Below are 26292 nucleotides of genomic sequence, written 5' to 3'. Positions count from 1 at the left end.
GGAATTTGGGTTTCTTGTTCACACTATGTTGTTCAAAATGCTGCCTTTTTGAGGCAGAACTTTGGTCAAAAACTCAGCTTTTCAAAGAAGCAACATGTCAATTGTTTTTGCCATTTGGGTTTTGCACTGCAAAGCTGAGTTTTTGACCAAAGTTCTGCCACAAAAAGGCAGCATTTTGAACAACATAGTGTGAACAAGAAACCCAAATTCCCATAGACTTTGCTTGAATAGAAGAACACATCCATTTTGGCATTAAACAGCGCAGAAGAAAAAGCAGCAAAAAAGCAGGTAAAAAGCAGGTAAAAAGCAACGTGCGCACATACCCTAAGACCACTACTCCTTATAGACTGGATTGGTGGTCGCTCACCACTGCTCCATACACAGAAGACATTGAGAACCTCATACTCATCAATGGTGAAGGTCCTGGGGGTCAGATCCCTAGAGATCACATATTTATCACATACCATCTCCATTCATAATGGAGCAAAATCTCAGCCTTGGTCAAAAGCTGTGGTGGCTTTTTTTGGTCTCATTCTGAATGTAGCTGTGTTTAATAGATTAGTACTAAATATATACAAATTATAATTCTTCTTAAAACATTAATATACAACATCTTAACAAAAAAGTAAAACGCTTCATAAACCCAAAGTGAACATCATAAGAAAAACCACACTCAACACTCAAACCCTTTATAGCTTGTTTCCCAGAACTTGAAGGCTTGCAATTTTCACTTACAAAACCTAAATGTTGTTTCCGCCATGCAGTATAGTATTTCTGTTGGACCACGCTCCTATAACCAGTGTTTTCTTTTTTGCACCACAGGACGGTGAAGTGATTGGGATAAACACTCTAAAGGTTACTGCTGGCATCTCCTTTGCTATTCCATCAGATAAAATCCGCAAGTTTCTTGCCGAGTCACACAGCAGACAGTCCGCAGGTGATTTTGCAACCTATGTCCTTTCGTGGGCAAACATGCAATGAATAGTCACCATTTATTACCACTGATAACAACTACCAGTAGTCGAGGCCAACCTACGCATTCACAGGCTGAAGTTTGAGGGAAAATAAACAGAAAATAAATGGTATTTTAGATGAAAGAGGAGGTAATGACACATGGTGAAGTTGTGAAGGCCCACACATGAACACGTTCCAAACCAGCTGCTTATTAGGGGTTAACCAACTTGATTCGAGTGTGTGGTCCGGGACATCGATATAGTTGTTTGACCTCATTACTAAAAAAAAATTGCTGTGAGGATTCAGAAGTGTTAAAGGGGTCCATAGCAAAAATTTAAATCGGGCCCCTCACTAGTGCTACATAATTTCACCAACTACCAGTGGTGTAACTATAGTTTGATGGGCTCCGGTGCAAAGTTTGGACCTGCCCCCCCCAACCATACACTGACACTCAGTGAATGGGATAATTACGCTGACACTTAGGGGACGGGATAGTGACGCTGACACTTGGCTCTTTCCTTCAGGACCCATGTGTTCCATGATCTGAAATCCCTCCTTCTATCAGCACCCAGATTTCCTATGTTCTGATATAAATCTTATCCTCAGCACGCACCTTCCCATGCTCTGCTATACTTCTTTCCCTCAGCATGCAGCTTCTCATGCTCTGATATACATATTTCCCTCAGCACCCAGCTCCGCTTCATCTTTCATCTTCACTTTGTTCGATGAGGGGTGAGGGCCCCTCTGACTCACGGACCCCATAGTGACCATGTGGCCTGCTCCCAATACTTGGTGTAGGTGGACGGATAAGAATTGGTTGATTTACTCCCTATATAACAGACACAAGAGTAGAATTCATTCAAACATCTATGTTTTTTGTGCATGGGAAAATATAATGGATTTTTTATCAGTGCGCTGAATCCAATTTTCAGCCATTTTTGGTTCATATTTTCATGTTTTTCTCACATTCAGAATTAATAAATAAATCCATTCACAGTTGTTCCTATTCCTTTAACAGCAAAAGTTTTGTGTTTTTTTTTATTATGGACTCAGTCACTTGAATGGGTCAGTTTGATCCAAAAATAGGATCAAAATGGACAATCAAAAAGTGAAAAAACACAGATAAAACAGGTGTATGAAGCACAGATGTCTGAATGATGCCTTCCACCTGCTCGTTCAGTTATTTCACAGTGCTCTCCAGCCGAGATAAGAGAATTGGGGCTTTTCATTCTTGGCAACAGTATATTGCCAAATGTATGTAGACACTTGACAACACATCTATGTGAGCTTGTTTGGTATCACATTCTAAAACCATGGTAGGTCAACTCATGTTTGGCGCTAGACCAACCATCACTCTTCTCGGAAGGCTGTCTACAAGATTTTGGAGGTGTCTGTGAAAATTTTGCCTATTCATCCAAAAAAGCATTTGTGAGGTCAGACACTGATGTTGGATGAGATCACAAATGGTCAATTCCTCCCAAAGATGTTTGATGAGCTAAGATTAGGGCTCAGTTCAGCCAGTCCAGTTCTTACAGACTGTACCAGTCGCCCATGGGTTCATGAAGATCTCTTTGTGTATAGCGGCACATCTTGATGGAACAGGGAAGCACATAGTTGGAATGGAGATAGTTTTCATCTGTTATATCTGTTTCATACCAAAGAATCCATCTCTAGTTGTATTATTGGTGGCTTTCAAGGGTTCATAGTAAACCAACGTATTATTACAATGCAAACAGAACACAATAGTGTGATGACACATTCAGTTCTGTTACATCTGTTGGAAAATTGGAATTCACTGCTGCCAGAGGTCGTGCACATTCATGACTCTCCGGCTGGGTGAACTACAGACTGATTTTAGGTTATATTGATTTTTGTAGTTTTGTCACCAGCGGCTTCAGTTGACGATCACGTTGGCTGACTCTGAGCTATAGATCAGTTCAGACAGTGAATGATTTTTTTTTTTTAGAACGCCACAAGGACGAATCGAAAACGCACTAACACAGGCCGGTTCATTCGACTTATATTAGAGTCTGTGTGCTGATGAGAGCCAAAGGTCAATAGAGGTCAGCAAAGTGCCAGTGCTCCTTATTGGTTGGTGTCTTAAAGAGTTCTTCCCAACAATAAAAGTTATCACCTATTTACAAGAGTGATTCATGGGAGTCTCAATGTTTGTAGCCCCACTGATTCAGGGAATGGGACTCAGAAATGCCCTGTAGGTATTGCACTGGCTTGCTATGTATGCACAATACCGCTCCATTCATTGACTTTGGGTCTGCTCGTCTTTTTGCATATCCAGTAGAAAATGGAAAAAATATTTGATCAGCTTAACATTTTGGAGGTTGTCTGAATCCTCCTCCCAGGTACACAGTATATCCAGGATCCCGGTGTGGACTCTTGGCAGGAAACCACACAAACTTATAATATGGAAGGATAAGGAATAATCCAGCTGGAATCCAAGGAATTGTACGAAAAATAACTTTTATTTCCATATATAAAAAGTTTAACAGGCAATATTATACTGACACCATATAGGCAGTTTTAAAGGGACTACACGTGTTGGTGCAATATCACCTTCTTCAAAGTCTACTTTTTTTGTACAATTCCTTGGATTCCCGGCTGACCTATTCCTTATCCTTCCAGTAGAGAATATAATGGAGCAATGGTGCATCATTCCTACAGGGCACTTTGGAGCCCTAGTCCTGGGATTGATGGAGGTCCCAAGAGTCGAACCCCAACAATCTTAAAGTTATTACTAACCAGTAAGGATCATTTAATTTCAGGAATAACCTTTTTAATGCCCAATAAAACCTTGTGACAAGTCCCTGTAATGTATTGTTGATTCCTTTTGGTCCTGAAGAAGGGGACTTGAGCCCTGAAATACGTAGACCTATGAAATAAAGAAAATTATTAATAGTCAACAATCTCTTCATTTGGCGGCAGCATGGCATTAACCCCACTTTTCCTCTTCCGCTGCATATTTTTGCTGCCTTCAAAAGGAACTGTCTTAAAGTTCCAGTAAAGTGGATGGGATGTATAGAAATCTCCTGCCCACTGTGGTTTTTTTTACTCAGTGGTAAACGGACCTGTGTAACAGGTTACTAATCCTCAACATGTCAATTTTTCTTGGAATGCTGAGTTTTATGTGTATATTTCCATATAGACTTGCATTTGATGTTGAAAATGCGCAGGTTAAAAACATATATGGAATCCGCACATGACGTTTGGTCAATCTATCAACAATAAAGCTATTTAAGACATGACATAACAACAAGAGACAAAAAGTACAAACACCAAAAACACAATAAAAACGTATGTAAAAAAAATTCAAAAAAGCAACGAAAGTTACCAAATTTACATAATAGGTGCAGATATCCTACAACATCAAAAACTCACTAAAAGCTTGTCATGGGACCGTAGCCTAGTATGTCAGACGTTTTTAATTACTAGTGCTCTACTTTACATCTGTATGGTTTGTTCTATGACAATTTAACCTCATTGCTCACAAGAAAACTTTTTCCTTTATGACATTGTGAAGTTTTGTATACGGTTTTCATAATTGACAAGTTTATCTTATTTTTCTCTCAGGCCAAGGAATGAAGAAGAAACGATACTTAGGAATCAGGATGCTGTCACTCAATGCCGCGTAAGTACCGGTGACCTTAATGCATTGATATGTAGGGGAATGTTTTCTGCTTCTACTTTGCAACCCATCTATATGTAAAGCAAAAAGTTACTTTGGCACCAACTGTTCTAGTGCAAGTGTTCTAGTGTTCCAGTGTTTTGTGTCATTACAGCAAAGTGAAGGAACTGAGGGAGCAATTAAAGGATTTCCCCGATGTGACCTCAGGAGCTTATATTGTAGAGGTGCTTCCCGATACGCCAGCAGAAGAGTAAGTAGTGTGAAAATTGACTAAAGCCTATACGTACATCACCTCAGTTTTTTCCTACAGTTCACTCCAATGATTATGGTTCTCAATATACGAGATATGCCTTGCCGTGGCTACTAGGCAGATATAGAAATGGCCATTTTTTTTTATACTAAATATCTAAAAAAAAAAAAATTAAATTTCCTTTAGCAGTAAGGCATATCTATATTCTTGTTTTCATGCTTTAGCATTTCAGAATGCAATTGTCTCTTTTTTTGTAATTTCATGTCATGTTCAAGTGTGCACCTGTTCACTTTGCAGTTTTAGGAGTGCCGTCAGTTTTTTTGTTTACATAGGCGTATTAATGCCTGTTTAATATGTGACGCCCTGGCAAAACCAGGTAGTCACAAAAGTGTCCATCCTCCTTGTTACCACCAGAAACCCACACTCAGGTACAACACACAGCCATAAAGCCTAGCCACCCCCTCGTGATAATAGGGACACACCAGTGGGCGGGATCAGGTGGATGAGAACGCCCACCTAGGGGTCCTGAGGTGTCAGATGCGGGAACACAACAGTGAAGTCTTGGACAGTCAACAATCAAGTTCAGTCAGTTGAAGTGTGGAGTAGTAGTGAGTGGAAGTGAAGTGCAGACTGTGCAGTGTAGTCAGGGGTAGGGGCCCTTCGACTACCCGTCTAGGTGGCAGACAGTGAGCAGGGCCACAGGCGATGGAGATCCGGTCGCGGGAGACCTAAAGTGGACCGGGGCAGGGTTGTAGCCCGCCGGTGCCGACAGCAGGAATCCGGTCCGGAGGCCGTGCACAGTCGGGGTAACTGGACCCTAGGACGAGGAAGGTTGCAAGCCCCCTTGTTAATTCACCAGCAGAGGAAAAGGTTTCAGGCCTTGTTCTCCCGAAGCCCAAAGAGCGAAACGGAAGCCCAACGTGGGTGATAGGGTGTCCGTCAGAACCCACAGAGATCCCAAGGGTCAGATTTCGCGGGCCACAGCTACCAAATACATACAGAACCGGGAGTGAGCTTCTCCGTTCCATGCGAAGTTGTCCAACAGGAGAGACAAACATAACGTGCAGGAGGAAGGGACACCTGTCCACTAACCAGGGTGTGGGACCCGAATACACCTTCCAACGGCAGCCGGTCACTGGCAACTTGGTTTACCACTGGACTTGTGTGAAATTACTGAACTGTGAGTACACCATTGATCCTCGGTCCAATCCGGCGCGCCACCTCCAGCAGCCATCACTCCCGTGTTCAGACCGCGGGCCCCGGGACTACACCTCCCCTACCCGTGGAGGGGATGCCATCTTGCTGCCCTGCTCCATCAGCCCCGGGCGCCCCATTACCAGGCAGCGGCGGTCTCACCATCCCTCACCGCAACCCACGGGTGGTGTCACAGACAATTCCACCTGTACATAATCCCCTTTTTTGACGGTTGTGAGGATGGGCGGCCGTGCGAGCCCGGGTCCGGTCACCACTCGAGCCGCAGCAGCGAACCCGGATCCGAGCGGGCCCCAGGGAAGCGGTAGCGCCCCCCGCCCACAGCAAATACAGGGCAAGTTGTAATTTTGACACTTTTTTTTTTTTTAACAAGTCTGAACTTTTTAGAAGTTTTTTCTTACATTTTTTCAGAACATTTCTGTTACAGTCGATGGTACTATTTTGGTGTGCATATTATGTTCTAATCACTTTTTATTAGCTTTTTGGAAAGTGTGGTGACTGAGAGACAGTTTTGGTGTTTTGTTATTTATTTTGCTGCGTTTATGGGTTACTTAAAATTTTGGAGAAAAAACTTCTTTGAATTTACTAATACCAAACATGCTTTTTTAATTTATATTTGCTTTAGAAAAAGTGAAGTGATTTTAAAATGTTATATTTTTTTTTTTCTCTTTCTTTTAACTACTTTTTACATATTTTTTTTTAGTCCCCTTCTGGGACTAGATGTTGTGATTGTACTATATACCGCGGCTCTTAGGTGGGCTTTGCATGTTGCAACATCGCAAGCCGATGCTGCGATGTCGCACGCGATAGTCCCCGCCCCTGTCGCAGGTACGATATATTGTGATAGCTGGCGTAGCGATAATCATCGCTACGCCAGCTTCACATGCACTCACCTGCCCTGCGACCGTCGCTCTGGCCGGCGACCTGCCTCCTTCCTAAGGGGGCGGGTCGTGCGGCGTCACAGCGACGTCACACGGCAGGCAGCCAATGGCGGCGGAGGGGCGGAGATGAGCAGGATGTAAACATCCCGTCCACCTCCTTCCTTCCGTATAGCCACTGGCGGCAGGTAAGGAGATGTTCCTCGTTCCTGCGGCTTCACACACAGCGATGTGTGCTGCCGCAGGAACGAGGAACTACATCGTACCTGTCGCGGCATCGGCATTATGGAAATGTCGGAGCCTGCACCGATGATATGATAACGACGCTTTTGCGCTCGTTCATCGTATAATCTAGGATTTACACACTACGACATCGCAAGTGAGGCCGGATGTGCGTCACTTTCGATTTGACCCCACCGACATCGCACCTGCGATGTCGTAGTGTGCAAAGCCGCCCTTAGGTAAAATGTTAATTTCCGATGAAGCACAGCTTGGTTTGTGTTTTTAGTTCTTTATGTGGTAAGCACCTATACGATTTAATCATAGCTTTTGTGTCTTTTTGTCCCAGGGCTGGGCTGAAGGAAAGTGATGTGATAATCAGCATCGGCAGTCAGACTGTGACTTCCAGCAATGACGTCAGTGAAGCCATTAAGCAGGAAGGACCTCTACGTTTGGTAATACGCCGTGGAAATGAGGATATTGCCATCACAGTGACACCCAAAGAAATCGATTTATAATGGAAGAAATGAGCTGGTATCTTAGGTCTTCCAAGATATAGATCCAAACAATGACACTGCACTTGTGAGGACACTGTGTATAAGCACTGAATATAAATGACCCCCCCCCCAACCAACCCAGGAGACCCTTTTAGCTTCCGATTTCAGAATCCTGTGCCTCTTCACAATCCCACCACTGGTTTGCACCCTTCTGAAATAACATGCTGGTTTATGTGTCTTAACTGGAGGAGAAGTAGGAGTGGTACAATAATAAAGACCCCATCGGTCCAATAATTATATTTTACATGGTTATTCTGACGTCCATTAATATTTTCCATTGTATTTTCTGTCTGAATTACTTTTGTCCTATAAGTTGTTTGATTTGTTGGAAAAATGGAAAACAAATCAAGTTTTTAATGGCCGTTGTTGAGTCACACCTTCGCCTGGCAAAGACTACATGGAAGACAGGAGGAACGTTTGGATCTTTATAACGAAGCAATGCTATTGATTTTGGCCACTGATTCACAGCACATGGAAAAACGGGGTTAGGCTTTGATTTCTTTCCAGAGGGAAAGTGAAGTGACGAGTGCAGTAAAATATTTATTATACCCGGTTGCCAAGTTCTACCTATAATGGTACAGAATTGCTGATAATGTGTACACTATTACTGTATAGCTTTAATTTTTAAGGAACTGTACAGTACTTTCAGTCAACTTGATCTTTTTTGATAATGTGATAATAAGACAATCTGAAAATAACTTCTTGTAAAGATTATAGTGTCTTAATAATGAAATATGTCTTCCAAGTAGGACTTTAGTTTCTGTCTGATGTAGAGATGAGCAATCCTGCCAACGATCGGATCGGTTAAGGATCACCGATCCCGCCTGAAATCGTCATCAGATTGGCTAGGATCATCAATCTGATTGTCGGTCTTTGCCGAACCCGAATTATCAGCAGTAGTGGAGGAAATAATACATAACTTTTATTCAAATATCTCTAAAAAGTTGCGTAGTGATGCAACCATAAAAAGTTGTGAAACCAAAGGAAAACACCATTCATGTCCAAAAGGACCAATCATGAACGAACCAATGTTGATATCGCCACTCCGTTTGGAGATGGTGGATGTCAGTAAAGTATCAATGATAATCAGACAGATTCCAAAGGTTCAATAATACAACAGTATCAAATGTGATAAGATAGTTTGATCCGAATGCTAGGCAAAAAAACAGTTTTGTATGTTTATAGGTCCAAAATAGGTGTGTTCCAGTGGGAACGAAGACCTCTCATTATGACCTATTAATACAGTATATAACATTGATATTTCATCCAGAAAAAAGACATGTGTCCATATATATTGTCCAAATGACATAAATCATTACCCAAGAGAAGAAATCAAGGTCACAGTGGTGTCCTATGGGTTAATTTATGTGGGTATGATCATGACAACAATATATATGATTTCATATTCGCCTAAAGATTATACATCCAGATCAATAGAAAGTCAATGTGCAGTTACACAGTTGATAATAAGGGTTGGTCTCACCGATATCCAGATCTGGGTCAGTTGTTGGAGGGGGTCATCAACATAGGTAAGTCAGGTGGCTGTCCACAACCAGGCATGAGCTCTTTCCCTGGAGTGAACTAACTGACACCTCAAAACCCCATTGACTCCAGCCCTTACAAGGGCAGTACCAAACTGACCCTGAGTACAAATGGCCCTAAAAGAACTCCACCAGAAAGCCTCCCGATGCGTTTCCTCCGCCAAGATTCATCAGGGGAGATGCTGTACTCGGGTATAGGGCTAGTATAACATTTTCCAATCTTTGCCGATCAGGATCGCTCATCTGTAATCCAATGTGCTGTCTATTGCCTGTTGTCCAGTGTAATCCGTCTGTAGCAGTAGAGAAGCCCAGGCGGATTACAGGATGTGTAGGCGAGTCTTTGTCTCTCTGCTCCTGCTCTCCTGTCTGTCAAACTGCATAAGGCTGCTTTCAGTTCAGTACAAGTTCTATTGCAGTTTCAGAATCTGATAGTGGTACAAGCTGAAGTAATCATGTTGCTCTTACCTTGCATTTCTTCTATTAAAGTGACACAATTGAACAAGGGCATGCAAACTAAAAGCCCCCATAAATATTACACAAAACGTAGCCAAACCTGTTAAACGTTGGCAGGATCAGCCAACAGTTTAATGTGTATAGGCATGGCCACCATCATGGCATTACTGCCCTTACTGGTGTATGGGGCCCGGTGAAGAGGGGGGCATGCCTGGGCTAGAGGTAATTACTTTATTAAGTCCCGGGTCCCAGTCATAGCATGATAGCTGCAGCCTGCAGATACTGGATGAAGCACAGTGCACTGCCCCACTGCCACTGGCGCCACCACATCGCTAATTTACATGCGACAACATATCACATACAAATTAGCAATGAACTGACCCAGTATAAAGTGTCCACAGCAGAGTCCGCTGGCTGTGTCCGACATTATCAGTGACATCAGCTGCTCCTAGACCCCCTTTGTTGCTTAGACCACTTTATATTGGATAAGTGCGCACCACCACATGGCTAATTTGCATGCGATGCCTCCCGACTCTCTCCTAAGAGATGTTGAGGGACAGAAGAAGTGGCATGTTGGAATTCGCAGTTGTTTTCCATGAAGATAATTCACCACTAGAAAAATCTGGCAGCCGCACTTTCATAGATGAAACAGCATCTCGGCAGTGCTCCTGTGTATGAAGGAATCACGGGAGATAGCTGCCAGACGAACATGGTTAATGTGAATGGTGTCTTAAGTAGTAACAAAATCACATTTGCAATAATTGAAGAAAAAAAAGCACAGGAGAGATTAAAGGGAACCTGTCTGCAGATTTGGGGTCTATAAACTGAGGCCACCACCAGTGGGCTCTTATATACAGCATTCTACCATGCTGTATATAAGAGCCCAGGCCGCTGTGTAGAACATAAAAAACACTTGATAATACTTACCTAAACCGGTCGCTGCGGTGGAGTTGGGTCATATGGGTGTCTCCGTTCTCCGGTGTCGGCGCCTCCTCTTTCAGCCATCTTGCTGACAGGTTCCCTGTAACATATTAATGAGAGGAGAAATCTGGCAATTGCTCTTCAGAATATTAGTTCAGCACTGAAATATAAGGGTCGATATCAGCAAATATATTAATCCAGATGTGAAAGAATAAACATCTAAACAGCAGTTAGTTTTTCATTGTTTATGTAGGGCCTCAAATTTTGATAGGATCACCATTGGGACGGACGATGGACTGTCGGCAAGGTCTACACTTGAGTTAAAGAGATTTTCCGAAGGTAGAGACTGAATACGAGGATATTTCACCACTGTTCTAATAGTAAACATCTAACTATGTGATCCCATCCATTCACTGGAATGAAGAACCTCGGACCAACATTATCTAGGATGGTGATGATCTCTGGAAGTCAATGGCCCACCATTTGTCCACCCAGGAACAATCATTCTAAAGATTGGACAATGTTACTTTGATGGCATATTCTAGCAGTGTGCCACCAATATGGCTTCTAGGATATCGTTTTTAATGATCCAGACACAGCTTATAATCTTCACTTCTTGTTTTTAAATAGAGACCTATATTTGTATTTCTTTGATCTGAAGCCCCATCTATTAGCACCAGAGGACTGTGGGTAATTTAATTCTTAGGACTCTTTCACACGTCCGTGTCTCCGGTATGTGTTGGTCCGTTTCCTCAGGTACCAGAGACACAGGCACACGTAGACCCATTAAAATCAATGGGTCTGCGCTCACGTGCGTATTCTCCAATGGACCTTGTGTACGTGTGAAGGCTATGTGTGCCTGTGTGCTCCACACATAGACATGTCCGTTTTTCTCCGGCATCACGGGTGTCACACGGAACGCAAATAGGTCATACGGAACGCAAACGGACCACACTGATGTGTTCCGTGTGACACACACCAGAGAAAACACATGTGTCTGCGAGAGAAAAGAACAAACTTTACTCACCTTCTCCAGCCCTGCTGTCTCTGCCGCTGCTGTCACTTGCTTCCGGCCCCGCTCATTATTGCTGTCACTTGCTTCCGGCCCCGCTCATTATGCTCATTGCATATTCACTTCACTGCAGTCGGAAGCCGCAGCAGCGGGGAGTCGGCAGGACCGGAGACCGAAGATCAACACCATGGACAGCGAAGCCAGGGACAGGTGAGCAGAAAGTTCCCGTTCTCCGTGTGTTATCACGGATAACATGGAGAACACACGTGTGCCATAAATATGGCTCACGGAGGGCAATACGCACCTTTGACACATCCGTCAAAAACGTGCGTGATTTTCACAAACGGGTGAAAGAGGCCTTACAGGGAGTATATTACCTATATATTTTTTAAAGGTGATATAGATTTTTTTTATTTGTGTGCAGATTTTTTGCTTCTGTTTTCAGTACATGATAATGGATACGAACATGAGAGGATTTTAACAACATGTAGAGATTTGCTTTATAACAGCCGCATGGATCCACATGGATCAGAAACTACAATTATCTGTAGATGATAGTTTTCTTCTATAGGAGAACGTTGCGGGCATGCTTTGTGAGCAGAGGTCATTGTGCAGAGAGAGGGAGGAGGTGAGCTGTGACCATTGCACATTATGAATGATAGATCTTGTATTATCTCTGTATACAACAGATGTTGTCAGGTTCACTTTAGCTCAGATAAATAAGACAGAACTATATCACGGCACAAAAAAAGTGTAATTTGACACCTTACATGATGTCTGTCAATGGTTTGTGTTGCACGTTATCTTAATCCTTTTAAAGGGAACCTGTCAGCAGGTTTTTGCTACCTCTTGTGAGAGCAGCATGATGTAGGCAAAGAGCTCCTGAATCGAACTGTGTATCACTTAGATTACTGGGTGCAGCCGTTCTGACACAATCTGAATATTTAGATTTAGTCATGTAGCAGAGCTGAAAGAGCTGTTCCCGCCCACAACGGTCTCTCTATACAGATTACATTGACAGTGAGGTGTCAATCACAGCAGGGGGCGTGTTGGGCTGCCCTGCACCTGTGTTTCTAGCTCTGTCATGATAAGGGTTCTGCTGCTTAAACAAATAGCAAATTAACAAAAGGTCTGTGACAAGACAAGATTCCCTGAACACTCTGTGTTAACCTTTGCAGCATGCTGGCTTCGACTTACATAGCAAAAACCTGCTGTCAGATTCACTTTAAGTTAGACAACATGTAAGAAGCTATCAAGTTGTTTGATAAGCTAAACGTAGCTATATCTGTTACTATTTATTCCAGTCCGCCCTGTGATGATAATGAGACTGCTGAGAAGTGATCTGTACAGAACAGGCAGTGATGGCCTATTATAAGGTTTTTTGGCCAGTGTAAAAATGCAAGATCCTATTATTTTTTATTGAATATGTAAATAAAAAAATGGAAAGCTGAAAAAAACCACAATTTTTCAATAAAAAAAAAAATGATGTAAAGAATAGCTCATTTTCCTATTACACATTTCCTTTTCCCCTTCTTGTGGAAGGACATTATATTATGTCCTGTTCCGGGTCCCTGTGTATGGTGCAGGCTCAGGACCTGAGCCTACGCCATACCCAGCATCTGCCAGCAGTGACCGCAGTTTGTTCCTATCGCTGCTCTTTAACTATTAAATGCAGCTGTCAAACAGTGAGAGCATCACCTATATGACTGCGATTGTACGCGGGGCTTCATAGTGTGATGCCCTGGACTAGCCAGGTAGTCACAGGTAGGCCCTTGCACAAACACCCTACCCCTAAAAAAGTATCAGTAGCCAACTTAAAAACCCTGAGTCACCCCTCTCAGGTCTTGACGCTCACACCTGGGGGTGGAGCCAGGCGGTTGACCACGCCCACCGAGGAGTTCGGAGAGCCTGAGGCGGGAAAGACACACACAGATCAGTTAGGAGAGGAGAGTAGTAACGTCTGTCAGGGATCTGGGTAGGAGCCCGGATACCCTGTGGCCAGCAGGCAGACGGTGGTGGCCGCCTGCAGGAGCCGGGAAGACAGCCGGTGGAACCGTTAGGGGTCGGGACAGGGTAGTAGCCCACCAGTACCGAACCGGGAAACCGAACGGAAACCGGGGCACCAGGAGGGGTACTCAGACCCAGTACGAGGCCCAGAAGCCACTGAACCGAGTCGAATTCACTGATTGGGGTCTGGACCTTAGGTTCTTTCCCACCCAAGTCCCGACTGAAGGCAACAGCCCAACGAGGGAGATAGAAAGCCACCGCCCAGGCATAGAGATCCCACGGGCCAGCGTCTGCGAGCAAACAGGCTCCCGACATCCACTAGCCGGGGAGCGGACTCCCGTCGCTGAAGCGAAGGAAGTCAGCATTCTACTAAAGAGGTGCAGGAGAAAGGCGGGAACCACCAACCTGAGTAAGGGGCAACATGCAGCCGGCTGTGGGCACTGACCACCATCCTTTTGGTTTACCAGAGACTCCCGTGTATCTGTCATAGTGAGTACAACAGTGCCCTCGGGCCGCGCACCGCACCATCCCGCCCGCACCTTCTTCTCGCCCCCCGGGGCCACCAACCCCTGCCCACGGAGGGGATCAATACCAAGCTGCATAACACCGTCCCCGGGAGCCTAGTCAACAGCAGCGGTGGTGCCCACTCACTCACCACAAACCGTGGGTGGCGTCACGAACTTAACCCCCAAACAACCGCGGCCCCCGGCCGTGAACCTCCCCACCGAACACCACCCCTCACGAAGCGCCAGCACCCCTTCAGAGCGACGTGACCCCCGGGTCCGGGAGGAGCACGAGCCACCCACCAACGAGCAAGGATCCGAGCGGCTCGGCAACCGGCCGAGCCCCGGGGCGGTACAATAGAAGAACATCAATGTCTCCTTATGCTAAAATATATATAAAAACTTCTACATTTTTTTGGCTGTTTCTTCCCTTACAAAATGTAACAAAAAGCAATCAAACCATTCTACATACCACATATTGGTCTCAGTAAAAACATTATCTCACCAGTTAAAAATAACCATCACATGGCGATGTTGAAAGAAAAATAACAACATTTTGGTTCTTGGAAAAATGGAAGCACAAGAATGAAAACATTTTGAAGAGGATAAGCTATGACCATTACTCAAGTGGTGTATGCTTGGACATCAGCAGAGATTTCATCATAGACCAACAGGTCCTATCTGTTTTACCTGGTAAATGTCATAATAAATTTGCCTTTCTCATGGGAATTTGGCCAATGTTGTGTTTTCTTAAATGCGGGGAGAATGCTCAGCCTCTGATGCGGAGCTGGCCCAGTTCCTGGTAGGAGTCCAGATCTTCTGTTTTGGGGAGAGCACTGGATTCCTTACATAGTAAGATCTAAAATCAGAAGCAATATAAATCATCTACAACATAACAAATTATGAATTATCACCATTTATAAAAACGATATCTCCACAAGATAGGATGGTGGCCAGTCATCTAATGCTTAGAACATATCCTTAGATGACCTCTTTTGCAGAAAAAGACCCAAGATAGGAGCATTTCTAATGTCTGGGAGTTTATTAAAAATCTGAACTACCGTAGTTACAATATATAATATATAGCACTAGCAATGGCAGCTGAAAATATAATTCCAACTGTGCAGATTTAATTATGTGTTTTCACATGGCTGATATCCAGGGGGCACGGATGATGGCAGGGGATAGTGCTGTGTAACCTCTATATAAAGGTACAACAGTGTTGTTATTAATTAATTATTATTATTATTATTATTATATGGTATTATGCCTGCTTTACACGAGTCGACTGATCGTGCGATTTCATGATCGATCGTACCCGCCCCCGTCGTTTGTGCGTCACGGGCAAATCTCTGCCCGTGTCGCACAAAGTCATGAAACTCCTGTCACATGCACTTACCTGCTGAGCGACATCGCTGTGGGCGGCGAACATCCACTTCCTGAAGGGGGAGGGACATTCGGCATCACAGCGACGTCACACAGCCGCCGGCCAATAGAAGCGGAGGGGCGGAGATGAGTGGGATGTAAACATCCCGCCCACCTCCTTCCTTCCGCATAGCCGCCGGGAGCCGTGGGACGCAGGTAAGCTGTGTTCATCGTTCCCGGGGTGTCACACGGAGCGATGTGTGCTGCCCCGGGTACTATGAACAACCGGCGCCATTTTAATTAAACAATTGTTTAAAACTGAACGACAAGTACACGACACATGATTTGTGAGCGATACTGCGTCGCTCAGAGGTGTCACACGAGACAACGTCGTGAACGATGCCGGATGTGCGTCACGAAAACCGTGACCCCGACGATGCATCGCACGATAGCTCGTCTCATGTAAAGCCCGCATTAGGCTGAGTTCACATGTCCTGTAATCATCCATTAGAACGGATCCTGCAGAGATATGTTGGGAAAAAAGTTCGGCACACACCTTTTTTTTCGTTGTTAAAAAACGATTTCTGCCAAATCTGTTTTTTTTTAACATTGGAGCCAACGGAGAACAGATCCATTAATGGATTCCTATTTTGCCATCTGTTTTTTCTTGCATTTGTAACAGATCTGTTTTTTTCTTACAGGATGAATTTCAAATGAAAGATAAATAGCAATCCGCTAACGGATCCGTTCTCCATAGACTCCAATATTAAAAAACAAATCTATTTTTTTCTTATGGGAGCCACTTCAATTGGAAGATAGATAGCAATCCGTTAACAGATCCGTTCTCTATAGACTCCAATATTAAAAAAAAATAAAAAACAAAAAAACGGATCTGTCAGAAATAGTTTTGCCAACGGATCTCTGCACGTTCTAACAGATGATTCACAAGACATGTGAACTCAGCCTAAGGCCTCCTTCACATGTCCGTGTCTCCTGTATGTTTTTGGTCCGTTTCCTCACGTGCCGGAGACACGGGCACACATAGACTCATTAAAATCAATAGGTCTGCGCTCATGTCCGTGTTCTGCCATGGACCGTGTGTCCATTCTGGAGCATACATGTGCCTGAGTGCTCCACACGTAGACATGTCCATTTTTCTCCGGCATCACGGGTGTCACACAGACCACACACGGACTGCACGGATGTGATCCGTGTGACACGCACCGGAGAAAACACACGTGTCTGTGAATTAAAAGGAATTTCTATACCTTCTCCAGCCCTGCTGTCTCTGCCGCTGCTGTCACTTGCTTCAAACCCCCGCTCATTATGCTCATTGCATATTCACTCCACTGTGGGCCGGAAGCAGCAGCAGCGGGGAGTCGGCAGGACCGGAGACCGAAGATCAGCACCACGGACAGCAACGCCAGGGACAGGTGAGCAGAAAGTTCCTGTTCTCTGTGTGTTATCACGGATAGCACACTGAGAACACACGTGTGCCATACACACAGCACACCGAGGATAATACGCACTTTTGACACGTCCGTAAAAAATGTGTGTGATTTTCACGGATGTGTGAAAGAGGCCTAAGAAGGCACATGGGCCGGTAAAACCATAAAGATGCCCTGAGGAGGATTATTGGTATGACAAGCCACAGAGGGAGTATTATTGTGAAGGCACAGAGAGGGTAATATTAACTATGTGGAGGCACAGAGAGGAACTATTACTATGTTGAGCACATAACAACAAGGCACATGACCTGCACATGTACTTATACAGTGCAGGTCACAGAGGAGTCATTATTACTGTATACGGCAAGAGATACTATGGGCCCGATGCATTAACCTTTTATACCAGAATTTGTATGTAAAAGTTTTGGAAAATTGGAAATTTTTGTAACTTTTTGCATTTTCCTGCCAGGTTCTCCCAGCTCTAACACAATAGAGCAGGACGGGGGTGTTATGCCGCAACTCATTTACCGTAATTCACGAGAAGCGGTTGCATTCCATACACCATAAGTGTTACTTACCTTATATAGCACCATTTATCCCAACATCGTCATCACTGTCCCCATTGGGGCTCACAATCTAAATTCCCTATCAATATGTCTTTGAAGTCTTATTACTACTGTATATCCTGGTGATATGTAGTTATGATCTGGCAGTATTATTTTTCTGTCAAATATTGCAATATTGATGGTAATATTGATTTTGGTTCAGTCTTGTTTGGTAATGATCAGTATGGTGGTACTATTCTGTCACTATGTTGTGATTTTAGATGGTCATAGCTTGGTGGTATTATTAACTATTATATTGCGGTCTTATTGACAATAGTGGTCTTACAGTAAATATCTGATTTCCCTCACTTTCAGTCAGTGTCATATTTGTAATAGATATGCATAGAATTGAGTGTTTTTGAATCCCAGGGCTGAATTTCATTCAGAGTCCGGCTCTATATTCATGACATGCAGTTTATTAGAAGAGATGAGATGAGCGGAGCTGAACTTTAAAGGGTATTTTACACGCTGCGACATCGCTAAGGAGATATCGTCGGGGTCACGGTGGTTGTGATTCACATCCGGCCTAGTTAGCGAGATCGCAGCGTGTGACTCCTCTGAGCGACTGTAAACGATCGCAAAAGAGGGAAAAATCGGTGGTCATGGAGAGGTCGTCCTAAAACAAAATATCGTTTTCTGCTCAGTAGCGATGCGGTTCGTCGCTTCTGCGGCACCACACATCGCTGTGTGTAACACCGCAGGAACGACAACCATCACCTTACCTCCGTCCATCGGAAAAGGAGGAAGGAAGGAGGTGGGCGGCATGTTCCGGCCTCTTATCTCCTCCCCTCCTTTTCTATTGGGCGGCGGTTCAGTGACGCTGCTGTGACGTCACAGTGACGCTGAACGAACCGCCCCCTTAGAAAGGAGGCGGTTTGCCGGTCACAGCGACGTCGCAGAGCAGGTATATGCGTGTGATGCTGCCGTAGCGATACTGTTCGCTACGGCAGCGATCACCACATATCGGCCGTACGACGGGGCGGGTGCTATCGCGCTCGACATCGCCAGGAAATGCTAGCGATGTCGCAGCGTGTAAAGTACCCCTAAGGTTTGGTGTTTGTACCGAGCACAGACCTTACAAAAAAAATCAGTGTTCGAGTTTGGAGTTCTGGTGCTTTACGTATGCGGATCACTCAATTGGGCATCACTATGCTCGGGTACACGCGGTGCTCACCCCAGTGCAAGCCGCTTGCAGTCTCTGAATTGAATCTGCTCTCACGGGGGGTAACAACAGCGTGATCAGATGTAGTGTACAAAATAACAATAATGAATCAACCCTGCCCTCCATCAGCTGGAAGTGACCTGTTTATGGCTGCCTGTATGTGGTCGGAGATCCACACTGCCCAATCAGTGACTTCCAATGGGGTTTAGGTCAAATCCGGGTCCAGAACAGAACTTTATCTAAAGTCCGGCTCAACCTGAACTTACAGAGGTTCGCTCAGCTCTAGTCCTTCAGCGTATATAGGCATCATATCCTAATCACTAAGGCATCAAGCAAATGTTACATGCAAAAAAATATTTAAGTCCAAGCTTCTCCTACCTAGTTTTACCATCCCATAGAATGGGCAGTCAGTATATAAAAAACAACGGACATGTGACAAGCACCATAGACTCTAATGGGCACTACTTCTATCAGTAAAAAACATAAATAGAACACATAAATGAAAACAAACGTCTAAATAAGGCAAATGGTGTAAATTTTGCAAATCCAACCCAAAACTACTGCATGTTAAATCCAAGGTTCACAGTTGATTTTCCTCAGTGGATTTTCACATTGAAGTGTTGCAGACTGACATGAGAATTAGCGCCTTTCAGTGAGATTAATATGCGTGGAGCTTATTTGCTAACTTTTCCATGTGCAAATTTACCTTAGCACATGAACAGGGCTGCCATAATAATTTTGGACATTTTAGATTTTGCTGCTTATACATTCTCATTCTTCAGCTATGTTGTAGAAATTTCAGTGACTCCGGTTTACGAATTTTTTTGCACCAAACTGCAGCTAAATGCTCCAGTGAGCCTAATGTTACAGTCACACGAGCGTATGAGTGCATGAGTATGAGTACGAGTGCAGTGCGAGAAAATTTCGCTTTGCACTCTGATCAATGTTATTCAATGAGGGAGAGCAGATGATCAGTTTTTTTCTCATCCAGATGCTGGATGAGCGTTAAGTCGCAGCATGCTGCAATTGTCAGCTAGAGACGTGTCACTTGCACCCATGCAAGTCTATGGGTGTGAGAGAAACATCGGACTGCACTCGGATGACACCGGAGTGCAGTGGGATAATCACATCAGCTGATAATAGAGGAGAGAGGGAGATTAATCTCTCCCTCTCCTCCGCAGCTCTTGATCTGATCGCAGGATCGGATCACAGTCACATGACACTCGGCTCACGCTGGCAGCAGAACGGGAGCCAAGAGTCATTAGCATATCACTTCCATATCTGTCGCATCTACTGCCCTGCGATCGTGTGACTCTAGCCTTACTGCTCTAGGTAAAGCCCATAAATTAAACCCTTGAATTATACTCTTCTGTGAGTTTGTCTTTTTCTGGAAAATCTGAGCGACAACCAGCAACCTACAAGTTCACTTGCAGGTTACTACAACACTTTCCGACATAGACATGATACATTTCTCACTAACCTATCTGTGTACAACAAATAGTCAGACATTGGATTTTATCATTCAGCGTCTTAAAGGGAACCAAACATCAGGATTTTGGTATATAAGGTGCAGCCAGTGCAGTACTGGCACTATCAGGCACAGTGTGTACATACCATTAGTGGGCAGCTCGGGTGTTTTGTGACCGCGCGTGCTCCCGCGATCACAACGAGATCTAAGGAAGCGAGGGCGCATGCGCTGCCCCCTCAGGCACAAAACTGGGTAATGCGGGCTTCAAAAACATGGCGCCGGAGATAAGCGCTATGCACAGGCGCCAACTCCGACGCTGTGTTACTGAATAGAGAAATTTGCATACAGCCAGAGAGAGGGAGGAACAGGCGGGGGGGAATCATGTGCATTACCCGCCCGGATATTATCTGGAGAAGTGCAAGTGTCAGACAAAAACATGATGAATTTTTAAACTTGGATTTCACAGCCTAAACATCTGAGCTGCCCACTAATGGTATGTACAGTCATGGCAAAAAGTTTTGAGAATGCTACAAATATTAATTTTTACAAAGTCTACTGCTTAAGTTTTTCTAATGGCAATTTGCATATACTCCAGAATGTCATAAAGAGTGATCAGCTTAACAGCAATTACTTGCAAAGTCAATATTGGGTAAGAAAATGAACTTCAACCCCCAAAACACATTTCAACATCATTGCATTCCTGCCTTAAAAGGAGCAGCTAACATTGTTTTAGTGATTGTTCCATTAACACAGGTGTGGGTGTTGATGAGGACAGGGCTGGCGATCAATCAGTCATGATTAAGTAAGAATGACACCACTGGACACTTTAAAAAGAGGCTTGTGCTTGGTATCATTGTTTCTCTTCAGTTAACCATGGTTATCTCTAAAGAAACACGTGCAGCCATCATTGCTCTGCACAAAAATGGCCTAACGGAAGAGTATCGCAGCTACAAAGATTGCACCTCAGTCAACAATCTATCGCATCATCAAGAACTTCAAGGAGAGAGCTTCCATTGTTGCCAAAATGGCTCCAGGGCGCCCAAGAAGGACCAGCAAACGCCAGGACCGTATCTTAAAACTGTTTCAGCTGCGGAATCGGACTACCAGCAGTGCCGAGCTAGCTCAGCAATGGCAGCAGGCTGGTGTGAGTGCTTCTGCACGCCCTGTGAGGCGGAGACTGCTTGAGCAAAGCCTGGTTTCAAGGAGGGCAGCAAAGAAGCCACTTCTCTCCAGAAAAAACATCAGGGACCGACTGATATTCTGCAAAAGGTACAGGGAGTGGACTGCTGAGGACTGGGGTAAAGTCATTTTCTCAGATGAATCCCCTTTTCAATTGTTTGGGACATCTGGAAAACAGCTTATTAGGAGAAGAAGAGGTGAGCGCTACCACCAGTCTTGTCTCATGCCAACTGTTAAGCATCCTGAAACGACTAATGTGTGGGGTTGCTTCTCAGCCAAGGGAATCGGCTCACTCACAGTCTTGCCCAAAAACACAGCCATGAATAAAGAATGGTACCAGAATGTCCTCCAAGAGCAACTTCTCCCAACTGTCCAAGAGCAGTTTGGCGCCCAACAATGCCTTTTCCAGCATGATGGAGCACCTTGCCATAAAGCAAAGGTGATCACTAAATGGCTCATGGAACAAAACAGAGATTTTGGGTCCATGGCCTGGAAACTCCCTAGATCTTAATCCCATTGAGAACTTGTGGGCAATCATCAAGAGACGGGTGGACAAACAAAAACCAACAAATTCTGGAAAAATGCAAGCATTGCTTATGCAAGAATGGACAGCTATCAGTCAGGATTTGGTCCAAAAGTTGATTGAGAGCATGCCAGGGAGAATTGCAGAGGTCCTGAAGAAGAAGGGTCAACACTGCAAATATTACTGAATAGGATAACTGAAGTGAGCACTAATATATATATTCTGAGTGCAAGCCAAAAAAATACATACTATATAAGGATAAGGCTGCACATCAAACTTAGATAATGGTATAATGCCTCAAGCATATGGAAAAAAATTGGAAAATACAATGAAAAATGCTACTTGCTAACTTGAACATGTGAATAATGAATTGCATACCTGCCATGAATATTAGGAAAAAGGAGATATTTAGCAATCGCATTGATCAATGTAACTGAGCCCCAAAACCTCGTCAAGGTATATCTCTATATCGGGGTCCCTAGCTCTGTGACCCTAACTGTGTGTCATCTCATTGCAATTAAAAACTGCTGTGGGTGGAGAGGGGTAACCAAGGACTGTCTTATATAGGAGATGGAAAAAACATGGCCGAAAGGGGCGGAGCTGTGTTCACATTCAGAAAAAAAAAAAAACTACATATAACTGAATAGGATAACTGAAGTGAGCACTAATATATATATTCTGAGTGCAAGCGGTATAAAATACATACTATATAAGGATAAGGCTGCACATCAAACATAGATAATGGTATAATGCCTCAAGCATATGGAAAAATATTGGAAAATACAATGAAAAATGCTACTTGCTAACTTGAACATGTGAATAATGAATTGCATACCTGCCATGAATATTAGGAAAAAGGAGATATTTAGCAATCGCATTGATCATTGTATTTTCCAATATTTTTCCATATGCTTGAGGCATTATACCATTATCTAAGTTTGATGTGCAGCCTTATCCTTATATAACACTGCAAATATTGACTTGCTGCATTAACTCATTCTAACTGTCAATATAACCTTTTGGTACTCATAATATGATTGCAATTATATTTCTGTATGTGATGTAAACATCAGACAAACACAATTAAAAACCAGAGGGCAACAGATCATGTGAAAATATAATTTTGGTGTCATTCTCAAAACTTTTGGCCATGACTGTACACAATGTGCCTCATAGTGCCAGTACTGCACTGGCTTTACCTTATTTATGAAAATCCTGAGTTTGGTTCCCTTTAAGACTCAAATGAAAACAATATGGCCAGCTTTTGTATCCTTTTAATTCTGCAGTATATAACGAATCAGAAAAAAAACTAGCAACATCATTCATGAAAAGAACCTTGAAATACAGCACTGGGCAAACATTTTAGGCAGGTATGAAAAACATGCTGCAAAGTAAGAATGCTTTGAAAAATAAACAAATTGAAATAAACCTGCACTCCTATATCTTCAAAGTGGAATTTTCATTTATTTTGCAATCCAAATAGTTATGGGTGTAGCTGGACTGTAAAAGTCTGGATCCGCAAAGCTTCAAAAGTATACGGTTGCTGGTCCTGGTCCCGGAGTTTTCAGGGAACTCCGGCTAATAATCAGGGTCGGCCAACTTGGGAAATTAAAAAATAAAGGAAAAATAAAAATTAAGCAAGTGCGCTATATTTACGAGTCTCCGACTCTGCTGTAACTGCTCCCGCGGCCGCTCACTCTTCATCCGCAGCCGCTATTGTTCAGCCATATTCAATGCTTCTCCAGCACACCACCAGTCCTGGCATCTGTGATTGCTTGTGATGCGCCCACGGGGTCTGGGGGTTAATCGTTACCAGGCCACGGTGCTTCACCTGCATCGCCGCAGTGGCCTTGCCCGGTTCCGTGACCCTGGCGGTGTCAATAAAAGATGGGGATGAGGATGATGGGAGTAGTTGTTCGTGACACCACCTGTGGTGTGCGGCCAATATTAGCCGCCGCTATGGGACTTCTCCTCTGGGGCGGATGACTACACAGCTGGTGTGACGCCCTGACAAAATCAGGGTGTCACAGATGACTGCACCCCTCTTCCAGGTGCAGGATTCCCTCCTCCTTGGCCCTCCATCACAACCCCACATCTAGGTACACTACATCAGCCAGCAAGGCCTAGTCACCCCCCATGACAATAGGGACACACAGTGGGAGGGGCCAAGTGAATGGTGACGCCCACCTAGGGGTTCTGAGGTGTAATGGGAGGGAACAAGTCAGTCTAAGGGAATTCAGTGAGACAGAGAAGGAGAGAGGAGTGTGACGCGACAGGGTAGTCAGGGGTTAGAGCCCCTGGACTACCGGACTACTGAGTAGGTGGCAGTCGGCAGACAGGGCCACAGGCAATGGAGATCCGGTCGCGGGAGACCTTAAGTGAACCGGGGTAGGGTTGTAGCCCGCCGGTATCGACAGCGGGAATCCGGTACCTGGACCCTAGAGCAAGGACAGCTTCAAGCAACTTACTAATTGACCAGCCGGGGACAAGATTTCAGGTCTTGTCCCACAGGAGGCCCAGAGAGAGCGAGACGGAAGACCAACGAGGGGGATAGGGCTCTGCAATTGCCTGCTAAGTTCCCACAGGTCAGTTCTCACGGGCCACAGCTCCCAACACACAGTAACCCCAGGATTGGACTTCCCCGTTTCAAGCGGAGTAGTCAAAATCAAGGACACAAACACTAAGTGCATGAGGAAGGGACCCCTGTTTGCTGTTCCAGGGTGGGGGAACCGAACACACCCGCCAGAGGTCACCGGTCACAGGCAATTTGGTTTACTATCTGGACTCTGTGTGAATTTATTCAGGAACTGTGAGTACACCAAGACCATCCGGTCCAACCCTGCAGATTGCGCTCTGCAGCACCATCCCACCTGTGTTGGGGCCCCGGGACAACACCTCCCCTTCCTGTGGAGGGGATAACATCCAGCTGTCCCACGCCTTCAGTCTCAGGCATCACCTCCAGCGGCAGCGTCATCAACAATCACCGCACACCACGGGTGGCGTCACTGACAAAACCTTCCCCATCTAATAAACCCCCTTTTCCCTTGCAGGCGATGGACGGGTGCTCAGGCCCGGGTCCGGCTTCCCCTCGAGCCACCGCCACGACCTCGGATCCGAGCGTCTCGAGCAGCCTCCCTGCCATGGTCCGTCCCCTGCCAGCAACAACTTGGCGTCACGAACAGGATACTTACCCCATCCACTAACCTGGGTGAAGTGTGCCTTTCCTGGACTGTTGACCCTTGAAACGCTGCAATTTTTCGGACCGCCGCCATCTTGCCCGCCATTTCGGCGCCAAAAAAAGACAACCTCGCCATCTTCATTCCCGAAAAGAGCGCAAATCTGAAGCTCCGCCCACCTTCCCGTGAACTCAGCCGGAGACTGCTGTGGAAAACCAAGGGGGAAGGCGAGACTGCGGCATGTGAGAGAGCTGATAAAGTGCAGGCACGCCAGGACTCTGCAGAAACCTGTTCCTGGACACCAAGGCGGCAGGATATCAGCGCAGCCCATCAGACGGTGCCCGGAATGTCCCGTCCCCGGGACCGCTGACTGGGTGGAGTAGCAAACTAAGAGGATGTGTCGGAAGGTCAGGGCCCAAGTGTACCTTATGCTATCGGAATGGACGTCGGAGATGAAGAACCTGGCTGTAACCATCCGGGCATATGAAGTGGAGACGACCTTTAAGGATCGGGTAAGCGGAGACCCATGCCCTTATGTTCCCCAGGAACTGGCCTGCCCGGCTGAGGGACCCGGCCCACTCCCGTCCGCCACGCTACTTCCTTCACCGCCCCTGTCCGTGGCCAAAGTCCCGACGAACCCGTTTCCTCAGCCAGCGGCAGCGGAACCCGTAGCCTCTAAGGAGGAGGATCCAGCTGCTGGGACCTCCGGCCCTGTCCTAATCCCCACCCACCTAATCACCACATCACCATCTAATCATCACTTAACCCGGCCCCGAGCCTGGCCGCACCGCCGATGGCATCTGACCCGGCCCAGAGCCAGGCCACAGCGTCAATGACATCTGACCCGGCCCCGAGCCTGGCCGTTCCCCTCCAATGATGTTCGTCACTGCCCTGAGCCTGGCCGCACCGCCGATGACGTCCGTCCCGGCCCTGAGCCTGGCAGCCCTGCTGATGACATCCATCCCGGCCCCAAACCTGGCCGTACCGCTGAAGACGTCCATCCCGGCCCCGAGTCAGGCCACTACGCAGGCGGAACCCATCTCTGTCTTTACTCCAGCTGCCGCACCAATAGCTCCCAGGCTTCCCGCCCCGGCTGAAGAGCAGCTGGTGTGAGGAGCAGCCCGCTGATCGATGAGACCCACGGCAATCTGAGAGGCCGGTTGTAGCCAGCGCCGAGGGCATCCGAGCGGGCCTGGCTCCTGAGCAGGAGGAGGAGCAG

General features: G+C 45.4%; 1 protein-coding gene and 1 long non-coding RNA gene across 4 annotated transcripts in view; one reads left to right on the top strand and one right to left on the bottom strand.

Moving 5' to 3' along the window:
• HTRA1 (HtrA serine peptidase 1) overlaps nt 1–7954 on the top strand; it is a 41566-nt gene extending 33612 nt beyond the window's left edge. The window contains exons 7-10 of the mRNA XM_075348626.1: nt 823–937; nt 4540–4597; nt 4749–4844; nt 7503–7954. Of these exons, the coding sequence (XP_075204741.1) occupies nt 823–937; nt 4540–4597; nt 4749–4844; nt 7503–7671 (438 nt within the window). The 3' untranslated portion in view covers nt 7672–7954. The remainder of the gene's footprint in view (nt 1–822; nt 938–4539; nt 4598–4748; nt 4845–7502) is intronic.
• The window catches only part of LOC142310868 (uncharacterized), a 193234-nt gene that overhangs the window by 57863 nt on the left and 109079 nt on the right, over nt 1–26292 (bottom strand). The window contains exons 3-4 of one of the 3 annotated variants that reach the window (XR_012754220.1): nt 14838–15006; nt 10632–10725 (exon numbers count right to left, since the gene is read on the bottom strand). This is a non-coding gene — a long non-coding RNA (uncharacterized LOC142310868). Of the gene's footprint in view, nt 1–613; nt 3842–10631; nt 10726–14837; nt 15007–26292 lie in introns of those variants that run through there. The other 2 variants (XR_012754219.1, XR_012754218.1) reach the window with 2 other exon arrangements.

The sequence above is a fragment of the Anomaloglossus baeobatrachus genome, chromosome 5 (genome assembly GCF_048569485.1).
Source record: "Anomaloglossus baeobatrachus isolate aAnoBae1 chromosome 5, aAnoBae1.hap1, whole genome shotgun sequence".
In the NCBI taxonomy this organism is placed as follows: domain Eukaryota; kingdom Metazoa; phylum Chordata; class Amphibia; order Anura; family Aromobatidae; genus Anomaloglossus; species Anomaloglossus baeobatrachus.
This window is presented reverse-complemented; position numbering and strand designations above follow the sequence as displayed.